The following is a 25,000-nucleotide window of genomic DNA, read 5'->3' as shown; positions in this document are numbered from 1 at the left end:
GAATTTTAACCCTTTTTTATTTCAATTTATTCTGTTAAATATAGAATTCCGACCCTTTTTTATTTCATTTTTTCTGTTAATTATAGAATTCTGACCCTTTTTAATTTCATTTTTTAATTTTTCATTTTTTCTGTTAATTATAGAATTCTGACCCTTTTTTATTTCATTTTATTCTGTTAAATATAGAATTCTGACCCATTTTTATTTCATTTTTTTTCTGTTAAATATAGAATTTTGACCCTTTTTTATTTCATTTTTTCTGTTAATTATAGAATTCAGACCCTTTTTTATTTCATTTTTTAATTTTTCATTTTTTCTGTTAATAATAGAATTCCGACCCTTTTTTATTTCATTTTTTCTGTTAAATATAGAATTCCGACCCTTTTTTATTTCAATTTATTATGTTAAATATAGAATTTTAACCCTTTTTTATTTAATTTTCTCTGTTTAATAGAGAATTTTAACCCTTTTTTATTTCATTTTCTCTGTTAAATATAGAATTTTAACCCTTTTTTATTTCATTTTCTCTGTTATATATTGAATTTTGACCCTTTTTAATTTATTTTTCAGCCCCGGGGTGGATTTACAGGTTCGGAACCTCGCTGTTCTAATTTTCTAATTCTAATAATTTCACAATTAATGACCGGCAGAGGACTCGAGGGCAGGAGGCGGCCGGGAACCCCAAACTCACAGAAAATTCTGATTTTTAATTTTCATTTCAGTTCTCCGGGCGAGGGCCGTGGCTGGCTCTGGGCACGGGACATTAATTGGGTGCCAAAATAATTAAAATAATTGAAGATCCCAAATGTACGGGGGAAATATTCCTGATTTCCACCGGGAATTCGGTCTCGAGAGCAGCCCGGGATTCTCCCTGAAGGTTGGCACACGGGGAGAAACAGAAGGAAATCATTGTGTGGATAGATATTTTTTATATATTATATATGTATATATTTAGGATATATATTTTATAGGTATATATTAAAAATATATTTATATATATATTTATTATATATATTTAAATGCATATAGAAAAGATATATTATATTATATTATATTATATTATATTATATTATATTATATTATATTAATTATATTACATTACATTACATTACATTACATTATATTATATTATATTATATTATATTATATTATATTAAATTATATTATAAATATAATATATATTTTTATGTCTATATATAATAAAAATACCTTATTATTTCATTCTGGTTTTCCACACATGTGTCAACTATATATATATATATATAAATACAATATATTAGATATCATATATTATATTATATATTATATAATATATAACATATAATATATAACATATAATATATAACATATAATATATAACATATAATATATAACATATAATATATAATATATAATATATAATATATAATATATAATATATAATATATAATATATAATATAAATATATAATATATAATATATAACATATAACATATAATATATAATATATAATATATATTGTGTATCTATAATATATATTATATAATAAAAATGTATAAAAATATATGTTATATAAATATAACATATAATATATAATATAATGCAATGCAATGCAATGCAATGCAATGCAATGCAATATAATATAATATAATATAATATAATATAATATAATATAATATAATATAATATAATATAATACAATATAATATAACAAAATACAATTCAATATAATATAACAAAATACAATACAATATAATATAATAATATAAATTATATATTATATATAAATCTTTATATAAAGATATATTAAAATAGACATTTATATATTTAAATATATATTTACTATATCGAAAATATTTATTTATAAATATGTTTATATACAAATAAATATTATATTTTTATATAAATATATATTTATATATTATGGTTATAAATACATATATATATATATATATATAATATATTTTTTTAAATTTTTTTTTTTTTATAAAGTAGATACAAAGATATTTCTGGAAAAGGAGAACAATAAGAAAAAAAAGAGCTTTGTGAGCCCCGAGTTAAACCTGAGGTAAACTATAAATTATAAACTGCAGGTAAAATGTAAAATTGGAATATAAAAATGAATAAAATACAGATTATTGGGCCAGGAGCAATGGCAGAGAGCCACAAGGAAATAATTTGGATTTTCCTCACCTTAAACCAACAAAGCTTTGGGTGAGAAGGAGCAGACTCCTCCAGCTGGGAATTTGCCTTTAAAATTGGAATTTCATCCCAGGAAAGGGAAAAGTGGGAATTTCTCTCTTTGTGCCTCCCATTTCTCAGCCAGGAATTTCTTTGAAATCCTGGGAAAAGCGGATTTGAAATCCACCCCCAGCTCTGATTTTAAACACTGGAGGAATTCGAAATAAATTGGAAATAAATTGGAAATAAATTGGAAATAAATTGGAAATAAATTGGAAATAAATTGGAAAAAAATTCAAAATAAATCGGAAATAAATTCAAATTAAATTAGAAATAAATTCGAAATAAATTCGAAATAAATTGGAAATAAATTCGAAATAAATTGGAAATAAATTCGAAATAAATCAGAGATATGGAGAGAGGGGAATCGTGCTGCCTGCCAAGCCGTCCCTGCTGCTTTTATAAATTTCTTTTATTTTTTCCTCTTTTTCCTGCTGTTCTCCTGCAAAAGGAGCAGCAGCCGTGGAGGGAACATTTTGGGAGAAAAAGGGGAAGAAAAGGAAAAAGGGAACAAGCCGGAGTTTCCAGAGGTTGTTCGAAATCCAGGTGGTTTTGTTGATTAAAAAAAGCAAAAAGGGGTGAAAAATGGGATTAAATTTGATGCCTGATTGGAATAGAAGTGGGAAGGGCCTGGCTTGGATGGGGTCGATAAAAATCCAAGTGCATCCAGAAATTCCCAGAAAACAGGAAAATCCCGCATCATGGAATTCTGCTCCTTCCCCCATCACAAACGGATGAAATCATGAATTTATTCTGGAGTAAAAATGAGCAGAAAATAAGATTTGGGCTCTGCTCTGAGCTTAGCTGCCTCAATGCCAATGAGAGTAAAAGGGTTTTAAAATTGTGGGGATTTAGGGTTTAAAATCATGGGGATTTGGGTTTTGAAATCATTCATGGGGATTTAGGGTTTAAAATCATGGGGATTTAGGGTTTTAATATCATGGGGATTTGGGTTTTAATATCATGGGGATTTAGGTTTCAAATTGTGGGGATTTAGGGTTTAAAATCGTGGGGATTTAGGTTTCAAATCATGGGGATTTGGGTTTTAAAATCATGGGGATTTAGGTTTTCAAATCATGGGGATTTAGGTTTTGAAATCATGGGGATTTGGGTTTAAAATCATGGGGATTTAGGGTTTAAAATTGTGGGGATTTAGGGTTTTAAATCGTGGGGATTTGGGTTTTCAAATCATGGGGATTTGGGTTTAAAATCATGGGGATTTAGGGTTTAAAATTGTGGGGATTTAGGGTTTAAAATCGTGGGGATTTAGGTTTAATATCATGGGGATTTGGGGTTTAAAATCATGGGGATTTGGGGTTTAAAATCATGGGGGTTTCAGTTTTAAAATCATGGGGATTTAGGGTTCTAAAATTATGGGGATTTAGGTTTCTAAAATTGTGGGGATTTAGGGTTTAATATCATGGGGATTTAGGGTTTCAAATCGTGGGGATTTAGGGTTTCAAATCGTGGGGATTTAGGGTTTAAAATCGTGGGGATTTAGGTTTCAAATCGTGGGGATTTAGGTTTCAAATCGTGGGGATTTAGGGTTTCAAATCATGGGGATTTGGGTTTCAAATCATGGGGATTTAGGGTTTAAAATCATGGGGATTTAGGGTTTAGAATAATGGGGATTTAGGGTTTAAAATCATGGGGATTTGGGTTCTAAAATCATGGGGGTTTCAGTTTTAAAATCATGGGGATTTAGGTTTTCAAATCATGGGGATTTGGGTTTTTAATCATGGGGATTTGGGTTTCAAATCATGGGGATTTAGGGTTAAAAGGAAAATTAAGCTTAGTAGGCCCTGAAAAGAAAAATAAATACCACAATTACACAAGGACTTTGTGCCTTGCTAGGACTTCACCTGTACATGATAAATGATATAACTGTTGGATGTGATGATTGTTTAGTAATTAAATATAATTGCTGTTTAATGGTAAGAATAATCATGAGGAATTGTGGTCAGGGGCCTAAGAAAGATCACGAGCAGCTCATGTCAATGTATACAATAGAACAATATAAGTTTAATAATGAATATGTGAGTTATATAAGGATAGAATATAAAATAGGTTCAGCTCGAAAGTCATTTTAGAGTCAGATTTGGGTCTGGAGTCCTGATTCCAGAGCTCCCAATAAAAGCACCTGCATGGAATCACATCCCGGGATTATTTGTGTTCCCGAACGCTGACACCAAGGGAACGGAGTGACAGGACAAGGGGATTGGCCTTTGGGAATATTGGAATATTGGGAATATTCCCTGGGAGGGTGGGGAGGCCCTGGGGTGGAATTCCCAGGGAATTCCTGGATCCCTGGAAGTGCCCAAGGCCAGGGCTTGGAGCAGCCTGGGATAGTGGGAAGAGTCCAGAGGGTGGAACTGGAGGAGTCCAAGGTCCTCTCCTGTCGGAACTCCAAATGTCCCTCAGACATTTTTGGCTGTTCCGGGCCCAGGTCAGAAGCATTTGAGACCCTGGCAGCAGCTGCAAACAGCTGGGATTTTGGGTTTGAGCCATGGGATGATTTACCAACCTTGCAGGAAGAACAAGAAGTCACAAAATTTAGATATTAGAGTAGAAGTAGTCACAGAGTAAAGGGAAGAATTTGTGAGTGCTGTACAGGGAGGTTTTGGTTTTGTACATGGGGGTCAGAGGTTTAAGATGGATTTGGGATTTGGGCCTGTCCTGTCCTCCCTCTTTCTTCTTCCTTACCTCCATGTTCTTGGTGATGTTGGCACTCACAGATTGGTTTAGAGTAGAAAATCACCATTTAATATAGGTAATAGGCATTGGGATAAACTGTAACCATGGAACACGTAATGTACCATATAAAAGATAGAAAATCACCATTTAATATAGATAATAGGCATTGGGAAAAACTGTAAACATGTAACATGTAATGTACCATATAAAAGATAGAAAAGCACCATTTAATATAGGTAATAGGCATTGGGATAAACTGTAACCATGTAACATGTAATGTACCATATAAAAGATAGAAAATCACCATTTAATATAGATAATAGGCATTGGGATAAACTGTAACCATGTAACATGTAATGTACCATATAAAAGATAGAAAATCACCATTTAATATAGGTAATAGGCATTGGGAAAAACTGTAAACATGTAACATGTAATGTACCATATAAAAGATAGAAAATCACCATTTAATATAGGTAATAGGCATTGGGATAAACTGTAACCATGTAACACGTAATGTACCATATAAAAGACAGAAAATCACCATTTAATATAGGAAATAGGCATTGGGGAAAAACTGTAAACAAGCCCTGGAATTTTGCAGCTGGAGGAGTTTTCCTTCCTCTCTCGGGAAGATTTTGTGGTTGTTGGCTTTAAATCCCCCCTTTTTGTGCTCTCTCAGGTCACTTAAAAATAACCAAAATAAACCCAGAACGATTTTTAGGTGCTCTTGAAGGGCTGAGTCTCCTCCCCTTCAATTGTCTCCTTCTTGGGATTATTTATTCCATCAAAAACATCCAGCTCCCCCAGCTCTTCCTGCTGCTCCCTCCTCAGCAGGGAGGGATTTTTCCCAGAGATTTTTTTTCCCAGGAATTCCAATAATTTTCTAAAATGTGTCTCATTTTTGGAGCTTTCCTCAGCTCAGCATTCCAGAAATTACCCCTGTTTCTCTGGATGGAGAGGAGAAATTCTTGCTATCCCTAAAAACAAATTCCTGCTATTCCTGCTAAAAACATTTCATTTTTCATGAGATCCAGGAGATTTTTTTTTTTCACTCCTGATTTTTTCCTGAGCTCTTTCTGTGGTTGTTGGCTTTAAATCCCCCCTTTTTGTGTTCTGTCAGGTCACTTAAAAATAACCACAATAAACCCAGAACGATTTTTAGGTGCTCTTGAAGGGCTGAGTCTCCTCTCCTGAAATTGTCACCTTCTTGGGATTATTTATTCCATCAAATCCCTCAGCTCCAAAACTTCCCACATCTCAGCTCCTTCACCTTTTTGTTGGGAATGTGCACAACAGGAATTCCAGAGGTGGCCCTGCCCACGGCAGGGGTGGCACAGGACGATCTTTAAGATCCAACCCAAACCATCCCACACTTCCATTCCCAGGTTCCATCCCCAACCGTTCCCAGGAGAACCGGGAGATGTTGTTGGAATCGGAACGGGACCGAGAACATTTTTTCCCTCGGAACTGGAAAAGGTGGGAGTGCAGCTCCTGGGTTGAGGTGCCAGGAGCTGCTCCTTACCACGGAGCCCGGGGCTGCGGTCGGCATTTCCAGGAGCTCCCCGGGGCAGCTTTTGGCAGAAGGGTCCAAAACGTCACCGGAGGACGGAGTCCGAGAGCGCCGAGGAGATCCTTGGCCCGGGGACGACTTCTCCTCTGGGAAGAGCTGGTTCCTGGAAGCTGGGGTGGGAGAGACAATCCTCAATTAAAATCTTCCGAAGATAAACGGGGAGGAACATTTCCATTTTCATTTTCCATCCCTGGGAGTGGCCCAGGCCCGGCTGGGTTGGGGTTTTGTGGTGGTTTTGTGTGGGAGAGGTTTTACTGCGACCTCGGAGCCAGAGAGGAGATTGAGATGAGGATCCCTGTTTGATAAGAGGATCCATGTTTGATAAGAGGATCCATGTTTGATAAGAGGATCCATGCTTGATAAGAGGATCCATGCTCGATAAGAGGATCCGTGTGTGATAAGAGGATCCATGTGTGATAAGGGGATCCATGTTTGATAAGAGGATCCATGTGTGATAAGGGGATCCATGTTTGATAAGAGGATCCATGTTTGATAAGAGGATCCATGTTTGATAAAGAGATCCATGTTTGATAAGAGGATCCATGTTTGATAAGAGGATCCATGCTTGATAAGGGGATCCATGTTTGATAAAAGGATCCATGTTTGATAAGAGGATCCATGTTTAATAAAAGGATCCATGTTTGATTAGAGGATCCATGTTTGATAAGAGGATCCATGTTTGATAAGGGGATCCATGCTTGATAAGAGGGTCCATGTTTGATAAGGGGATCCATGTTTGATAAGGGGAGCCATGTTTGATAAGGGGAGCCATGTTTGATAAGAGGATCCATGTTTGATAAGGGGATCCATGTTTGATAAAGAGATCTGTGTTTAATAAGAGGGTCCATGTTTGATAAGAGGATCCATGTTTGATAAGGAGATCTGTGTTTAATAAGAGGATCCATGTTTGATAAGGGGATCCATGTTTACTCCTGAAAGAATTTCCTGCCAAGGTTGTTGGTGTAGAAACCAACAAAAAAAAGGATAAATAAGAGAAACTGCAAATGCCTGTTCCAATGAGCACTTTGTTTGTCTCTCGTGATCAATAAATGTAAATTACGAGTTTTGTAAGAATGCATAAAAAGCATCAGTAAATGTAAATTAAGAGTTTTGTAAGAATGCATAAAAAGCATCCATGCATGAATAAAACCAGCTTGGAGCCTTCTGAGAATGGAGAGCGTTGCTTTGCATTGTGACCTTCTCAACTAGGACAGTTTTGGTTCTCTAATTTGAGATTTCCCCGCTAATGAGCGCTAACGAGCGCGGTGTTCAGTGTTTGCTAATCACCCCTGCACTCACCCATTTCCTGCTGGGACTAGGAGAAAGGCAAAGCAGCCTGAAAAGTTTCAAAGGCTATAAAGAGACATCTCTTAACAGTAATTAAAAAGAAAAAAAAAGTAGTAAGAATCAAACCAAAAGTTTTAGGATGCTTTTCCTCCCTCTACAACCTTTCCTTAATGACAAAGTAAAGAAACAAAACCTAAAATTTCTGTCAGTTTATTGCCCTCCAGTTTCTTTTATCTTTCACATGTGATTTTCACAGAAGTGTACGCAGCTTTTCAATAAATAGAAAATCGATATTGCTTCTGTAAATAACTCCCATAGAAAACCTCCCCAGGTTTGGAGAAACCTGGGATAGTGGAAGGTGTCCCTGCCCGTGGCACTGGATGGGCTTTAAGGTCCCTCCACACAACTCAGTTTTTAAAATCAAAATTATTTTGAATCATTCAAATTATTTCAAAATTGGGAAAAAAATAAAAAAAAACCATAAACTGGAATTTATCCTGTGTGTAAAATCACATCAAAATGTGAAATGAAGCCATAGAAATAACCTTATAAATATTGTTTGGTGTTCTTTCCTCTGAGGGCTCTGGCTTGCCAGGGAAGTTGTGGATTCCCCATCCCTGGAATTGTCCAAGGTGTCAGGGTTGGGACTGGATGGGATTTTAATTCCCTCCCAACCCAAAATATCCAATATTTTATAGTTTCAAATCACTGGGTGCCATGGATGAAAGCTGCCAATGGAAGTACAAACCATTATCGACTCCAAAAACTGTTCTACTTCTGCTATTAAAAGATTTTTAAAAGAACTTATCTATTTTCTCCCTGGATTGTTTTTGTTTTTTTTTTTACTATGTACACCAGCAAAAGATTTTGCCCAGCAGTTCATTAAAAAAAGAAAAAGAATTATAATTATAAATCTCTCATAATCTCCCACAAGCAATCTTCCCCCTCTCCAATCTCACTAAAAACTCCCTTTTAAAGACAAATTTGGGGCATGGTTTGGAAAACAAATTATTTCCCACAGCCCAGGAGGAGAGAGGAGCTCTAGAAATAAGAGAGTTGAACTTATTTAAGCACCTCTAAATGGGGCTCTGAGCGAATTTAATGGTGTGTGGTAAATTTAAAAGTTACTTTATGAGCAGCAGGACTGCCAAAAATCTTGCAGTGTTAATGAAGTTTCTGTAAGTGACAAGTGGCTCTCTGGAAGAAGAATACAAAGTCCTTTAAAGGAGCTTCAGATATTTAAATTTATCTCCAAAAATACCAGGTTTATATAAAAAATCTTTTCTTTTTAATCCTCAGGCTTTTCCCTTCTTTTCTAATCGTCTCTCTAGGGTTTGGTGGGGTTTGTTGCCTTTGAGACAAAATGTCCCCAGAGTTTTTAAGGCAAGAAAATACAATATTATAGCAAATAAGGCAAGGAAATCACTTTTTTTTTTCATTTCAGATGGAGGCGGAAGTTCTGGAAATTAAAATAAAATCGACTTAATTTAAAGTTAAATAAGATTTTTCAGCAAAGTCCTCAGTGCTGTAGCTCTGAGGAGCCACAATGTGTGCAGAAGCTTTTCCCGTGTCCGCTGGGAAATTAATATTATTCATTCTTCCATGATCCAAAAGGACATGAAATGATGAACTGATGAATATTGCACTGTCCTTTATTAAAATTTCCAGATATTTGCCCTTTTTTCAGATGCTTTTATTCGCAGCCTTTCCCAGCTGTGATATTGGCTCTGTGCTCCTGAGGGAATTGATTCTCCACCCTGCTCCAATGGATCTAAAATGGATCCAAACCATGGAAATTCCTGGAGTCAGAGGGGGAAAATTCCTAAAAAATAGCTTATTTTTAATTCATTTTGCACATTCTTTTACCATAATGTCCTTTTTGGGTATTTTTTTTTTTATTCCAGTAAAGTTCTTCTCCCTCTCTTTCCCTCCTGGGGCCAATTCTGTGGCTGCAGGATCGAGGAATCGATCTGTCTGAAAGTTTGGGAGAGTTTTGGGGTTTGTTTTTGTTGTGCTGATTCAGGAATTGACATAAATTAATAGATTTAATCAATTTAGGAACTTGTTTTCCGTTTGTTTTTTGCTGTGTTCATTTAGGAATTGACACCATTTAATAGATTTAATAAATTTAGGAAGTGACCTAAGGAGGGTCCGGAGAGGAGGAGGTGAGGGGAGACTCCTCGGGGTCTCTCCAATCCCTGCTCCCTGTGACAGGGACAGGAGACAACGGGAGCTGTGCCAGGTTTAGGTGGGATTTTGGGAAAAGTTCTTCCCCCAGAGGGTGGTGGGCACTGCCAGGCTCCCCAGGAGCCCAAATCTCCTCCAGGAACGTTCGGACACCGCTCCCAGGTTGGGATTTTGGGGTGTCTGTGCCTGGATGATCCTTGTGGTCCCATCCCACTCAGGAATTCCATGGAATTTTGCCCGGAACCGTTCCCTGACCCGAGTTACACAAGCAGGAATGAGCTGGAAGTGGCCATTCAGGGGTTAAAAAGGTTCTTTGGAACACACCACAGATCGTTTGGGATCGGTGGCTCACCCCAAAACACGTGGAGTGGAGCTTTCAGTTGGCTTCCCATCTCATTATCCTGATTTTCCTGCTCCTTGGGCCATCCTGGGGAAGGGCAAAAGGAAATCCTGGTGCCATCCCAGTTTCTTGTTGTGCCAGTTTGGGGGGCACAAAGCCCAGCCATGAGCACCCCTCACTTGGGATTTATCGGGAATGGGAGATCCAGAGCCCAAATCCATCCTCAGGAGTCAGCAGACCCCATCCAGAGCCCAAAAAAGAGTCAGAAATTCCATCCAGAGCCCAAATCGATCCTCAGTAGAGCTGGAAACTCCATCTGAGCACAAAATCCTCCTCAGAGAAATCAGGAAACTCCATCTGAGCCCAAAAAAAGAGTCAGAAAACCATCCAGAGCCCAAAACCATCTCAGAAGAGTTAGAAACTCCATCTGAGCCTAAAACCATTCTCAGATGGGTCAGGAAACTCCATTCAAAGCCCAAAACCATCCTCAGGAGAGTTGGAAACTCCATCTGAGCCCAAAAATGTCAGGAGAACATCCAGAGCTCAAAACCATCCTCAGGAGAGTTGGAAACTCCATCTGAGCCCAAAAATGTCAGGAGAACATCCAGAACCCAACACCATCATGCTCAGATGGGTCGGGAAACTCCATCTGAGCTCAAAAAAAGAGTCAGGAAACCATCCAGAGCCCAAAACCATCCTCAGGAGACTTGGAAAATCCATCCAGAGCTCAAAAACTTCCTCAAGAGAGTTGGAAACTCCATCTAAGCCCAAAATCATCCTCAGAGGAATCAGGAAACTCCATCTGAGCCCAAAATCATCCTCAGAGGAATCAGGAAACTCCATCTGAGCCCAAAATCATCCTCAGAGGAATCAGGAAACTCCATCTGAGCCCAAAACCTTTCTCAGAGGGGTCCAGAAATTCCATCTGAGCTCAAATCCATCCTCAGATGAATCAGGAAACTCCATCTGAGCCCAAAAAAAGAGTCAGGAAACCATCCAGAGCCCAAAACCATCTCAGAAGAGTTGTAAACTCCATCTGAGCTCAAAACCATTCTCAGGAGAGTTGGAAACTCCATCTGAGCCCAAAACCATTCTCAGGAGAGTTGGAAACTCCATCTGAGCCCAAAAATGTCAGGAGAACATCCAGAACCCAACACCATCCTCAGGAGAGTTGGAAACTCCATCTGAGCCCAAAAATGTCAGGAGAACATCCAGAACCCAACACCATCATGCTCAGATGGGTCAGGAAACTCCATCTGAGCTCAAAAAAAGAGACAGGAAACCATCCAGAGCCCAAAACCATCCTCAGGAGAGTTGGAAACTCCTTCCAGAGCTCAAAAACTTCCTCAAGAGAGTTGGAAACTCCATCTAAGCCCAAAATCATCCTCAGATGGGTCAGAAAACTCCATCTAAGCCCAAAATCATCCTCAGAGGAATCAGGAAACTCCATCTGAGCCCAAAATCATCCTCAGAGGAATCAGGAAACTCCATCTGAGCCCAAAACCTTTCTCAGAGGGGTCCAGAAATTCCATCTGAGCTCAAATCCATCCTCAGATGAATCAGGAAACTCCATCTGAGCCCAAAAAAAGAGCCAGGAAACCATCCAGAGCCCAAAACCATCTCAGAAGAGTTGTAAACTCCATCTGAGCTCAAAACCATTCTCAGGAGAGTTGGAAACTCCATCTGAGCCCAAAACCATTCTCAGGAGAGTTGGAAACTCCATCTGAGCCCAAAAATGTCAGGAGAACATCCAGAACCCAACACCATCATGCTCAGATGGGTCAGGAAACTCCATCTGAGCTCAAAAAAAGAGACAGGAAACCATCCAGAGCCCAAAACCATCCTCAGGAGAGTTGTAAACTCCATCTGAGCCCAAAACCATTCTCAGGAGAGTTGGAAACTCCATCTGAGCCCAAAAATGTCAGGAGAACATCCAGAGCCCAAAACCATCATGCTCAGATGGGTCAGGAAACTCCATCTGAGCTCAAAAAAAGAGTCAGGAAACCATCCAGAGCCCAAAACCATCCTCAGGAGAGTTGGAAAATCCATCCAGAGCTCAAAAACTTCCTCAAGAGAGTTGGAAACTCCATCTAAGCCCAAAATCATCCTCAGATGGGTCAGGAAACTCCATCTGAGCCCAAAATCATCCTCAGAGGAATCAGGAAACTCCATCTGAGCCCAAAACCTTTCTCAGAGGGGTCCAGAAATTCCATCTGAGCTCAAATCCATCCTCAGATGAGTCAGGAAACTCCATCTGAGCCCAAAAAAAGAGTCAGGAAACCATCCAGAGCCCAAAACCATCTCAGAAGAGTTGGAAACTCCATCTGAGCCTAAAACCATTCTCAGGAGAGTTGGAAACTCCATCCAGAGCTCAAAAACTTCCTCAAGAGAGTTGGAAACTCCATCTGAGCCCAAAACCATTCTCAGGAGAGTTGGAAACTCCATCTGAGCCCAAAAATGTCAGGAGAACATCCAGAACCCAACACCATCATGCTCAGATGGGTCAGGAAACTCCATCTGAGCTCAAAAAAAGAGTCAGGAAACCATCCAGAGCCCAAAACCATCCTCAGGAGAGTTGGAAACTCCATCCAGAGCTCAAAAACTTCCTCAAGAGAGTTGGAAACTCCATCTAAGCCCAAAATCATCCTCAGATGGGTCAGAAAACTCCATCTGAGCCCAAAATCATCCTCAGAGGAATCAGGAAACTCCATCTGAGCCCAAAACCTTTCTCAGAGGGGTCCAGAAATTCCATCTGAGCTCAAATCCATCCTCAGATGAATCAGGAAACTCCATCTGAGCCCAAAAAAAGAGCCAGGAAACCATCCAGAGCCCAAAACCATCTCAGAAGAGTTGTAAACTCCATCTGAGCCCAAAACCATCCTCAGGAGAGTTGGAAACTCCATCTGAGCCCAAAACCATTCTCAGGAGAGTTGGAAACTCCATCTGAGCCCAAAAATGTCAGGAGAACATCCAGAACCCAACACCATCATGCTCAGATGGGTCAGGAAACTCCATCTGAGCTCAAAAAAAGAGTCAGGAAACCATCCAGAGCCCAAAACCATCCTCAGGAGAGTTGGAAACTCCATCCAGAGCTCAAAAACTTCCTCAAGAGAGTTGGAAACTCCATCTGAGCCCAAAAAACATCAGGAGAACATCCAGAGCCCAAAACCATCCTCAAGAGAGTCAGGAAACTCCAGACAAAGCCCAAAACCATCCTCAGGAGAGTTGGAAACTCCATCTGAGCCCAAAAATGTCAGGAGAACATCCAGAACCCAGCACCATCCTCAGGAGAGTTGGAAACTCCATCTGAGCCCAAATCCATCCTCGTGGAGGAGTCATCCTGGGAGAGCCATGGCAGAACAGCTCGTGGATGTTTCAGGTCTCACGAGCTGCATCATTTACAGATTTCAGTAAATAAATTCACAATAATTAGGACTTTTCTGCTGATAAAACCACTTTACCTGCCCTGCCCTTGGTGCCTTGAAGGTCCAAAGAGTCGGGTGGCTCCAAGCCCAGGTAGACCTTGACAAGGTGAGTCAGCTCTGTGAACGCCTCCTCCAGCTCATCTGCAGACAGGGAAATGCATTTCATGGCAGAGAGAGAAGAAACGGAATAAAAACCCAACTTTTCATCCGTGCAAAGACACAAATCACATGAATTTGACGCAGAAATGCGTTTTTAACTTAGCCAGAAAATACAGAAATACATTGTTTGTCACAGAAAGACATTTTTAACTTAGCCAGAAAATACAGAAATAATTGTTTATCGCAGAAATACATTTTTTATGTCTCTTGGGGAGAAATACCATTATCTTCATAAAGAGCACACTGAGAAAAAGCTGAAATTCAGGCTCTGCACTCTCCGAAATATTTTCCTGTTGGTTTATTTCTTTAGGGCCATGTTTAAATTTGCAAGCTCTGTGTGCCACATTTAAAAATTTGCAATAATTACACCACGGTGCTGTAATTGAATGTGGGGAGCTCCAGGAAACACCTCTACAAAAGGAATTATTCCTTCTGGAAAGGATTCCTCCACCTGCTGTTGGAATCCTGGTTATTGAGAATTTGAGATTTCTGTGCTGCCAGGCACTGACCCCAGGAGAACTCTGCACTGACCTGAGGCCGTGGAAATTTCCAAAATTCAGTAATAAAACTGAGATTACAGGTGTGGAGTTTGGATAGAAGTGTGTGATAGCACAGAACTAAGAAACTCAGAGTTTAAGGGTTTAGAATACAATAATAGATATAAAACAAAATGGAGATTTTGGGGCAGAGGCTGCTCCTTCTTCACCTCCTTCTCCATGGGTTTGGGTGGTTTTAAAAGTCCACATTGAGGGGCACGGGTGGTTGGTTATTGGGTTAAAAGTGAAAATAATTGAGGTGTCATTTCTTAATTATTTTATTCTTAAAAGGCCTTGCAGAGAGAGAGATGGGGCTCCATTTTTAGTTTGTTGAAGTGCTGTAGAACTCACAATTTGTGAGACTGTGACAGAGATAAGAACTAATAAACATCTGAGTCCAAACAAAAAATATCACCTCACACATTTAATCCCAACCGTGGCAAAAAGAAGATAAAAACTCCACACCCTGCTGTCCCTCAATTCCTAATTATCCCAAAGGAAATCAGCAATTAACTTCTTGGAAGCTGCTGGGAATTCCAGATTTCTGTGCTGCCAGGCACTGACCCCAGGAGAACTCTGCACTGACCCAAGGCTGTGGAAATTTCCAAAATTCAATAATAAAACTGAGATTACAGGTGTGGAGTTTGGATAGAAGTGTGTGATAGCACAGGCTGGGAAACTCAGAGTTTAAGGGTTTAGAATACAATAATAGATATAAAACAAGAGGGAGGTTTTAGGGTGGAGGTTTGTCCTTCTTCTTCACCTCCTTCTCCGTGGGTTTGGGTGGTTTTAAAAGTCCACATTGAGGGGCACGGGTGGTTGGTTATTGGGTTAAAAGTGAAAATAATTGAGGTGTCATTTCTTAATTATTTTATTCTTAAAAGGCCTTGCAGAGAGAGAGATGGGGCTCAATTTTTGGTTTGTTGGAGTGCTGTAGAAGTCACAGTTTGTGAGACTGTGACAGAGATAAGAACTAATAACAATAAAATAATTTAGGTGCCATTTCTTAATTAGTTTATTTTTAAAAGGCCTTGTAGAGAGAGATGGGGCTCCATTTTTGGTTTGTTGGATTGAAGTGCTGCAGAACTCACAGTTTGTGAGACTGTGACGGAGATAAGAACTAATAACAATAAAATAATTTAGGTGCCATTTCTTAATTAGTTTATTTTTAAAAAGTCTTGTAGAGAGAGAAATGGGGCTCCATTTTTAGTTTCTTGAAGTGCTGTAGAACTCACAATTCGTGAGACCGTAACGGAGATAAGAACCAATAAACATCTGAGTCCCAACAAAAAATATCACATTTAACCCCAACCCTGGCAAAAAAAAAAAAAAAAGCAGCTAAAATTCCTGCCCCTCCATTCCCAACGACCCCAAAGGAAAGGAGCTCACCCGTGTTGATGAGAGCGTGGAAGTATCCCGGGAAATCCTGATTTATTTGCAGGTACGTGTCCACTCTGGCCAGCGCCTCGGCGATCTCCGTCCTGCTGAACAATCCCGTCCTCCTCAGGCGCTCCCCGTATTTCCATTTATCCCTGGGGACCAACAGCACGTACCTGGGCTGGAAGTAGGTGTTCTTCAAGCTACGGACACCCTTGAAAAAAAAGCAGGAAAAAAAAATAAATTTTTATTTTTTTTTTTGGCGAGACTCTGTGGAATTGGAAGCTTTTTGCTCTGGAAAAGAAAGCAGAATAAAAAATAAATTGGTTTTTTTTTTTTTGGCGAGACTCTTGAAAAGAAAGCAGGGAAAAAACAGGGTTTTATTCTTGAAGTTGAGTGTTCGTTGAAGTTGGAGGTGAGTTTTTTCTCCCTGAAAAACAAGAAAAAAATGTGGTTTTACTCTTGAAGTTGAGTGTTCGTTGAAGTTGGAGCTGAGTTTTTCTCCCTGGAAAACAAGAAAAAAATGTGGTTTTACTCTTGAAGCTGAGTGTTCATTAAATTTTTTCTCCCTGAAAAACAAGAAAAAAAAGTGGTTTTACTCTTGAAGTCGAGTGTTCGTTGAAGTTAGAGCTGAGATTTTTCTCCCTGGAAAACAAGAAAAAAATGTGGTTTTACTCTTGAAGCTGAGTGTTCATTAAATTTTTTCTCCCTGAAAAACAAGAAAAAAAAGTGGTTTTACTCTTGAGGTCGAGTGTTCGTTAAATTTGGAGGTGAGTTTTTTCTCCCTGAAAAACAAGAAAAAAAATGTGGTTTTATTCTTGAAGTCGAGTGTTCGTTAAATTTGGAGGTGAGTTTTTTCTCCCTGGGAAACAAGATTTAAAAGGTGTTTTTTCCATTAAATTGAGTGTTTGTTGAACAAGGAGCCCAGCTTTTTCTCCTTGAAAATAAAGCAGAAAAAATAGTGGGTTTTTTTCTTGAAATTGAGTGTTTGTTAAATTTGGAGCTCAGTTTTTTCTCCTTGAAAATAAAGCAGAGAAACACAGGGTTTTTTAAATAAAATGGAATGTTTGTTGAACTTGAAGCTCAGTTTTTTATCCTTGAAAATAAAGCACAAAAAATCCAGTGTTTTTTTTAATTGAAATTGAGTGTTTGTGGAATTTAGAGTTCAGTTTTTTCTCCTTGAAAACAAAGCAGAAAAAACCCAATGTTTTTATTGTTGAAATTGAGTGTTTGTTGAACTTGTAGCTGAGTTTTTTCTCCCTGGAAAACAAGATTTAAAAGGTGTTTTTTCCATGAAATTGAGTGTTTGTTGAACAAGGAACCCAGCTTTTTCTCCTTGAAAATAAAGCAGAAAAAATAGTGGGTTTTTTTTCTTGAAATTGAGTGCGGAATTTGGAGCTCAGTTTTTTCTCCTTGATAATAAAACAGAAATAAATAGTGTTTTTTTTTTCTTGAAATTCAGTGTTTTGGAATTTGGAGTTCAGCTTTTTCTCTTTGAAAATAAAGCAGAGAAAAAACGGTGTTTTCATTCTTGAAATCAAGTGTTTGTTAAATTTGGAGCTGAGTTTTTTTCTCCTTGAAAATAAAGCAGAAAAAAACCATAAGAGTTTATTAATGAAATTGAGTGTTTGTTGAACTTGTAGCTGAGTTGCTGCTTGAAAATAAAGCAGAAAAAACCCATAAGGGTTTATTCTTGAAATTGAGTGTTTGTTGAACTTGTAGCTGAGTTTTGGGGTTTTTTTTCCCTCTGGGTTTATCCCGAATTATTGGCTGGAAATTGCTCTGCAGGCATTGGTGGCTAGCAGAGCAAAGGGGAAGCATCACCAACATCTAATTTAATTTAATTTAATTTAATTTAATTTAATTTAATTTAATTTAAAACAGAACTGAGTGTCAGCCTTGCAGAAGCCACTCTGCAAGTGCAGGCTCAGCAAGATTTGGACTTTTAAAATTGGTGTAATTCTCCTTTATCAGCCCAAGATACACTCCAGATTAAAGGGAATGAAGCTCTCAATTTCCAGTCTCAGCCCACGGCCCCTAATTAAAATTTCCTTTAATGCTGCTAAATCACTTTTGTTCTGAGCCCCGTGGCAAATAAAGGACTCAGCACCTTCCATCCCCACCCATAACTCACAATTATTGTTTTCAGATACAAAACTCGGATGAGGTTTTATGTGACAGTGGCTAAAAATTAACCAAAACCATGGAAAAGAGCTTGCAAATGGCAGGAAGGGATGAAACGTAAATTTTAAGGAATTTAGAGATTTTAGAGGAGCTAAGATTTTAGTTAGAGATAAGCCTTACTAGAGTTAATTAAAATAAATGAGTAGGCCTTGATGGAGTTAGGAGTTAACTAATAATTGATTGCTTGTCAGCACAATGTTTAGTTAGCTGGGTTTATAATGAGGAATTTAATGAAGAAATTATAATGAAGAATACAGAAACTGTCAAATAGATTTTAGGAACATAAAACAATCGTGGGGCTCCTCTGTTCTGAAACCAAATGAAGACAAGAATGGGAATTGTACCAAGAGTTCATTTGTCATGTTGAATAGGTCAGAAGGAGGAAAACTTCATTTAATTCCTCATTTTGGGACCCCTCCCCATGAAAGGGACACCGACCCATTTCAAGGGACAAAAACTGATTTGCATAGGAAATGATTAGCATATGAAGCGAGGAATGGGATGTACCAAAATGATGAATGTGTGTCTGTATTTTTGGGTATTCAATGTTTATATGGATAAAAGGGCTCTGTAATCACCTGGAAGCTGCGGCGTGGATTTGGGAATGGGATGTACCAAAATGATGAATATTTATTGGTATTTTTGGGTAGTCAATACTTGGATGGATAAAAGGGCTCTGTAATCACTTGGAAGGCACGGTGTGGATTTGGGAACGGGATGTACCAAAATGATAAATATTTATCATTGATAAATATGATATAATATGATATATCATATAAATGATATAATATGATATATCATATAATATGATATATCAATATAAATATGATATAATATTTATCATTGATAAATATGATAATAAAAATGATAAATATTTATCATTTAATCACCTGGAAGGCACGGTGTGGATTTGGGAATGGGATGTACCAAAATTATGGATTTGTATTTTGGGTATTCAATACTTGTATGGATAAAAGGGATCTGTAAGGCACGGTGTGGATTTGGGAATGGGATGTACCAAAATTATGAATATTTATTTGTATTTTTGGGTAGTCAATATTTATATGGATAATAGGGCTCTGTAATCTCCTGGAAGCTGCAGTGTGGATTTGGGATATACCAAAATTATGGATTTGTATTTGTATTTTGGGTATTCAATACTTGGATGGATAAAAAGACTCTGTAATCACTTGGAAGGCACGGTGTGGATTTGGGAATGGGATGTACCAAAATTATGGATTTGTATTTTGGGTATTCAGTACTTGTATGGATAAAAGGACTCTAATAATTTGGAAGGCACAATGTGGATTTGGGAATGGGATGTCCCAAAATTATGGATATGGATTTGTATTTTTGGGTAGTCAATATTTATATGGATAAAAGGGCTCTGTAATCTCCTGGAAGCTGCAGAGTGGATTTGGGATGTACCAAAATGATGAATATGGATTTGTATTTTGGGTATTAAATATTTATATGGATAAAAAGACTCTGTAATCACCTGGAAGGTGCAGTGTCTATTTGGAAGTTATCCCACACACAATAAACACACACTTTCTAACTTTAAACCGTTAGAGAGTTTTTATCCCTCACAGTTGGATATCGGTACTAGACCAATACCCATATTTTTTAATAAATCACTTTCCAACTTTAAACCGTTAAGAGAGTTTTTACCCCTCACAGTTGGATATCGGTACTAGATCAATACCCATATTTTTTAATAAATCACTTTCCAACTTTAAACCGTTAAGAGAGTTTTTACCCCTCACAGTTGGATATCGGTACTAGACCAATACCCATATTTTTTAATAAATCACTTTCCAACTTTAAACCGTTAAGAGAGTTTTTTATCCATCGCAGCTGGATCAATACTAGATCAATATCCCTATTTTTTTTTTTTTTTAATAAATCATCCCCTGGCACAACCTGAGGCCGTTCCCTTTGTCCTGTCCCAAATTCCATGCAGGAATGTCCCGGGCAGGGGATGCTCACCTCTATCTCCAGGTGCACGCAGGTCGCCAGCCCCTCCCTGGCGATGGACTCCACCGTGTCCCTCGCCAGCCCGTAGCTGTGCCCGCCGTATTTGTAGGTTGCCAGAAATTTCCCCTGAAATTCAGAAAACTAGGATCACTCCAAGGGAAAGATTCCAAGGGGAACAACGTCCCCAAATGAGTGAAACGCTTTGGGTTTCCGTGATTTCTCTCCCTGCCAAGTTTCTTCCTGTTTCAGGTCGGCGTTAATGAGGGCACCAAAATCAGCTTGAGCCTTGTCCGTGGATAATCAAATTCCAAAATCCTGGAACAAAGTGCTGGCGGCGTTCCTGGGTTATTCCTTCCCACTGGAAAGGAAAATCCAAAGCAAGGGGCTTCCTACTGGTGGATTTATCCAAAAAAAATAATGGGAGATTTCAAGGAAAAGGAAAAACTGCAACTGGAGTTGGCGCGGGGATTTCAAATTTGCAGCCCTGGAGAGATGGAAGCAGATTTATTTGATGTTTTTAAAATTGAACTCCTTGATTATTGTTATCATGAAGGGTCAGCTCAGTTGTTTCAGGCTCTGCTGGTTTCCCCCTTTGGTATCAATACAAATAAAGGGCTTTTTTGTGGCTTTTCAAGGCAAAGTTTTGTTGCAGAAGGCATCAGAAAGAGCAGCTGGAGGCAGAAATCCTTCTGAGAAAACTCACTCCTTTAGGGGGGATTTGCTAAACTTCCAAGGAATTCCCTGCTGGGTTGCTGGAAAACGTTGAAAAAATAAAACCAATAAACCCCACGCTACATTTGTGCCTGAAAATAAGTTTATTTCTATGTTATACCATTATTTAAATATTCCCCACTGGCCATTTTGCCTATCTGGTGGTTTCTATAAATTCATTTACAGGGGAAAAGACAGCACAAATCTACAAGAAATTTGTGGTTTCTGTCTATAAACTTAAAAACACAACTGAGAGTGAATAAACATTCACACCCAGGCACGAAGCTAATGTAAAAAATAAAATAAATCAGGCTGGACAGAGAAACTGAGTTCACTATGGGAGAAGGAAAAAAGCTACAAGGACAGGAGTCAGGTACTTACAGCTTCCACCATTTTGCCAAATTCTTCTTGAGAAATGAAATAATAATCGAATCTGTTTTCTTCCCCAAAATAAGCTGTCCTGGTGGTGTGACAGGGCCTGGGAGATTTATGGGAGAATAAAGAAATAACCGATTTTCAATCCCTGCAGCAGCTCTGCAATAGATGTGGGAGGTGTGTGGGGGGGGGGAAAGCAGGGAAACGATAAATAATTTTATTTTTAAAGCAGCAAAGAAATAGGAGAAATAAAAAGAGGTGCAAATCACACCCCTGGATGCTGCGTGTATGAAAGATTAACCCATAAATACAGCAAAGAAAAGTGAAATTTTGGCTATAAATCCCTCCCCAGCCCAGCGTGGCCTGAGCTGGAGCAGGCACGGCAGCCTGGCACGGAGAAATGATGAATCCATTTTTTTTCCCAGTTCTGTCAGCCTGGGGATGACAGAAAGCAAAATCCTAAATGTGGGAAAGGAGCTGGGCTGAGCCGTGAGGTTAAGAAAGAGCTGCAAAGTGCAATTTTTAAATAGATGTCTAATGGGAAGGGGAGAAACAATGCTGAAAGTGGGGAAAAAAGTGGGATAAAAGGCAGGGAAGGTAAAAATTTCAGCAGGCTCAGCTTCAAATTAGGATAAAACACTAAAAACCCACTAAAAATCCCCCCAAAAAACCCCAAAAGCCAGCTAATTAATGCAGGTAATAATTTGAATCTCAAGTATTAACAGATTCTTGCTCTGTTTGAAAATCAGATTTTTCTCCTCTTTTCTGCTTTGCCATTCCAGTGGGAATAAAGGCAGGGAAAGGAATTCCCTGACATCCCATAAGGATAAACATCACCCACTAGGGTAAAACAATAAAAACCCACTAAAAATCCCCCCAAAAAACCCCAAAACCCAGCTAATTAATGCAGGTAATTATTTGAATCTCAAGTATTAACAGACTCTTGCTCTGTTTGAAAATCAGATTTTTCTCCTCTTTTCTGCTTTGCCATTCCAGTGGGAATAAAGGCAGGGAAAGGAATTCCTGCCATCCCATGAGGATAAACATCACCCACTAGGGTAAAACAATAAAAACCCACTAAAAATCCCCCCAAAAAACCCCAAAAGCCAGCTAATTAATGCAGGTAATAATTTGAATCTCAAGTATTAACAGATTCTTGTTCTGTTTGAAAATCAGATTTTTCTCCTCATTTCTGCTTTGCCATTCCAGTGGGAATAAAGGCAGGGAAAGGAATTCCCTGACATCCCATAAGGATAAACATCACCCACTAGGGTAAAACAATAAAATCCCCAAAAATCAGATTATTAATGCAGGTGATAATTTAATACTGCAGTATTCTGTGGGTCTGGTTCTGTTTGAAAATCAGATTTTCCCCCTCATTTCTGCTTTGCCATTCCAGTGGGAATAAAGGCAGGGAATGGATAAACCTCAGCCACCAGGGTAAAACACTAAAAACCCACTAAAAACCCCCAAAAATCAGATTATTAATGCAGGTGATAATTTATTACTGCAGTATTCAGCGGGTCTGGTTCTGTTTGAAAAATCCGATTTTTCTCCTCATTTCTACTTTGCATTTCTCTCATTTTTTCCAGAGAACTGGGCTGGGAACCAGTCAGAAATTCAGAGAAATTCAGGGGTTGGACCTTTTTATCCCCCAAAAAAATGAGAGCAGCGAGTTCCACACGGACTCCGTAAAATTCCTGATTTTTTTTTGGGATAACACCAAACACACCCAGCTCCAAAGGTCACTGCTGAGCACCAGCCAGATGGTTGGAGGGCCCAATTTAATTTGATTTCCTGTAATTTTTACACTTTTCAGCCCTTTTTAATTGCAAGGCCATGTTTACATTCAGACTGCCAGAGTATCTTGCATAAAATCCATTTTTAATGAGCACAATGGTCGAAATTCCCAGGCAGAAAATTGCTCAAATCTCCCCTGAATAATTAAAAAATAAAAATTGCTTTATGGCTGTAATTTTCTGCACTGTTAAGGGTCTATTCCTTTTTTTTTTTTTTTTTTTTTTAATTTTCACCCTCATTCATGGAAGTTGTAGGGAATAAAAGATGCAATGAAAAAATGCTCTTAAAAAAACCCCAAAAACCAAAAAATTACCCTCACAGAATGCTTGGAAAATTTCAAATGGAGTTGAATTTGTAATTTCTAAGATATGAGTTTAAAGAAAGGGGATAAAAAAGGAATTTTGACAGTGGCATAACAGACTTTTTCCCTTAAAATAGAAAATTAATGGATAAATAAATGAGGAAAAAGGGAATGCAGAGCAGGTTATTGAGTTTTGATTTCTTTAATTTTTTTATTGTGATTTTTTTTGATTGTTTGAGAGTTTTTTGAGATTTTTTTTTCTTTAGGATTTATTGTGGGTTTTTTGTTCTTTTTGGTTTTTTGGGCTTTTTGGTTGGTTTTGGGGTTTTTTGTTTGTGTTTTTTGGGGGATTTGGGTTTTTCTTGTTTTGGTTTGTAGCTGTTTTTGATTGTGTTTTTTGGGGGTTTTTTTTGTGGGTTTGGTTTTTTTTTTGTTTTGGTCTGCATTTTTTTTATTATTTTTTTTAATTGTGTTTTTTGTTTTGTTGGCTTTTTCTGTTTTGGTTTCTGGTTTTTTTTATGTTTGTTTCAGTTTTTGCTTTTATGCTTTGGTTTGTGATTTTTATTTGTTTATTTGGTTTTAGGTTGCTTGTTTTATATTTTGATTTGTGATTTTTATTTGTTTATTTGGTTTTAGGTTGCTTGTTTATGTTTTGGTCTGTGATTTTAATTTGTTCATTTGGTTTTAGGTTGCTTGTTTATGCTTTGGTTTGTGATTTTAATTCATTTAATTGGTTTTAGGTTGCTTGTTTTATGCTTTGATTTGTGTTTTAATATATTTGTTCTGTTTTCTGTTCACCTTCAAAAACAATTTGATCATTTAAACACCTTTTCTCTCATTAATAACTTCGGGATTAGACAAAAACACAACAAAATTCTTTGTTTTTAACTTCTTTACAAACAAAAACCCACAAACCAAACCAGCCATTCCAACCTTGATCCTCGGGTGTCGTTTTTGAGCTCGGGGAGCAGAACTTACCCAAATCTGAAGAAATTCTTGAATTTTCTGCAGATTTTGAGAGCAAGTTGCCTCCTCCCCCCGGCCACAGGGCCCAGTAACACCAGCATGGGGTAGGGGTCACCAAAACCAGGCAAAGTGCTGCAAAAAAAACCACACCAGAGGCCATTAAATCACCTAAAAAAATCAAATTTCAGTCAAAGCTTGGCAGAGATTTTCTCACCCCTTCAACTCATCTCACCTTGTTCACAGCGAGGACAAAAATTCAGGTGTTCCGAGTGTAAAAATAGCAGAAAAATCTGCATTAAATGAAATTACTTCTGTTTTTCAAAAGGAATAATGTTATTTTTACTCTGATCTCACCTGATTTGAAGCCTTTTCTAAAGGTTTTTTTATTTTTCCCAGAGGTGGGAATATTTTAATGAGCAGGATAACTGGAATAAATTTAATCTTACAGATTTTTCCACTCTCCTGCGTGACTTCCTTGATTTCCGTGTCCTGTGCTGGGCAAAGGTGTAAAAATTCTTCAATTAAATAGAAAAAACCCACTCAGATCCTTAAAACTTCACTGAACACCAATAAAAACATAATTAAAAAAATCCAAAGCACTGCAAAAATATGAAATTTTTCCATGCTGAGCTGAGAATTAAATCCTCAGGTTTTCCACTTCCAGCTGTGAGAGAATGAAGCAAAAATAAAATTTCAAATTAATTTGTAATTTTTTAAAATTAATGTTTAAATCTTGGGTAAATTTTAAGATTGGGCCACTTGGAAATGCGGCAGGAACAACTGAAATAATTCCAAACTCAGTGGTTTTTAATTAATAAGTAGTTTTAATTAAATTTTAAATGAGAGAAAACTGCCTCTGTGTCCATTGGATTTTAAAACAGGTGAACA

General features: G+C 37.9%; 1 protein-coding gene and 1 long non-coding RNA gene across 4 annotated transcripts in view; one reads left to right on the top strand and one right to left on the bottom strand.

Moving 5' to 3' along the window:
• Nucleotides 1-25,000, bottom strand: part of LRGUK (leucine rich repeats and guanylate kinase domain containing) — a 55,287-nt gene that overhangs the window by 7,991 nt on the left and 22,296 nt on the right. For all 3 annotated transcript variants that reach the window (XM_085568767.1, XM_085568768.1, XM_085568769.1), the window contains 6 exons: nucleotides 24,125-24,244; nucleotides 21,052-21,148; nucleotides 19,972-20,085; nucleotides 15,811-16,012; nucleotides 13,763-13,867; nucleotides 6,440-6,597 (listed from right to left, as the gene is read on the bottom strand). In XM_085568767.1, coding sequence (XP_085424893.1) covers nucleotides 6,440-6,597; nucleotides 13,763-13,867; nucleotides 15,811-16,012; nucleotides 19,972-20,085; nucleotides 21,052-21,148; nucleotides 24,125-24,244 — 796 coding nt within the window. The remainder of the gene's footprint in view (nucleotides 1-6,439; nucleotides 6,598-13,762; nucleotides 13,868-15,810; nucleotides 16,013-19,971; nucleotides 20,086-21,051; nucleotides 21,149-24,124; nucleotides 24,245-25,000) is intronic.
• LOC146763537 (uncharacterized) lies at nucleotides 1,629-6,831 on the top strand. The gene is made up of 2 exons (XR_014951918.1): nucleotides 1,629-2,047; nucleotides 6,303-6,831. It is a non-coding gene; the product is annotated as an uncharacterized LOC146763537 (long non-coding RNA).

The sequence above is a fragment of the Lonchura striata genome, chromosome 1A, assembly GCF_050655825.1.
Source record: "Lonchura striata isolate lonStrDom1 chromosome 1A, ASM5065582v1, whole genome shotgun sequence".
Taxonomy (NCBI): Eukaryota; Metazoa; Chordata; class Aves; order Passeriformes; family Estrildidae; genus Lonchura; species Lonchura striata.
This window is presented reverse-complemented; position numbering and strand designations above follow the sequence as displayed.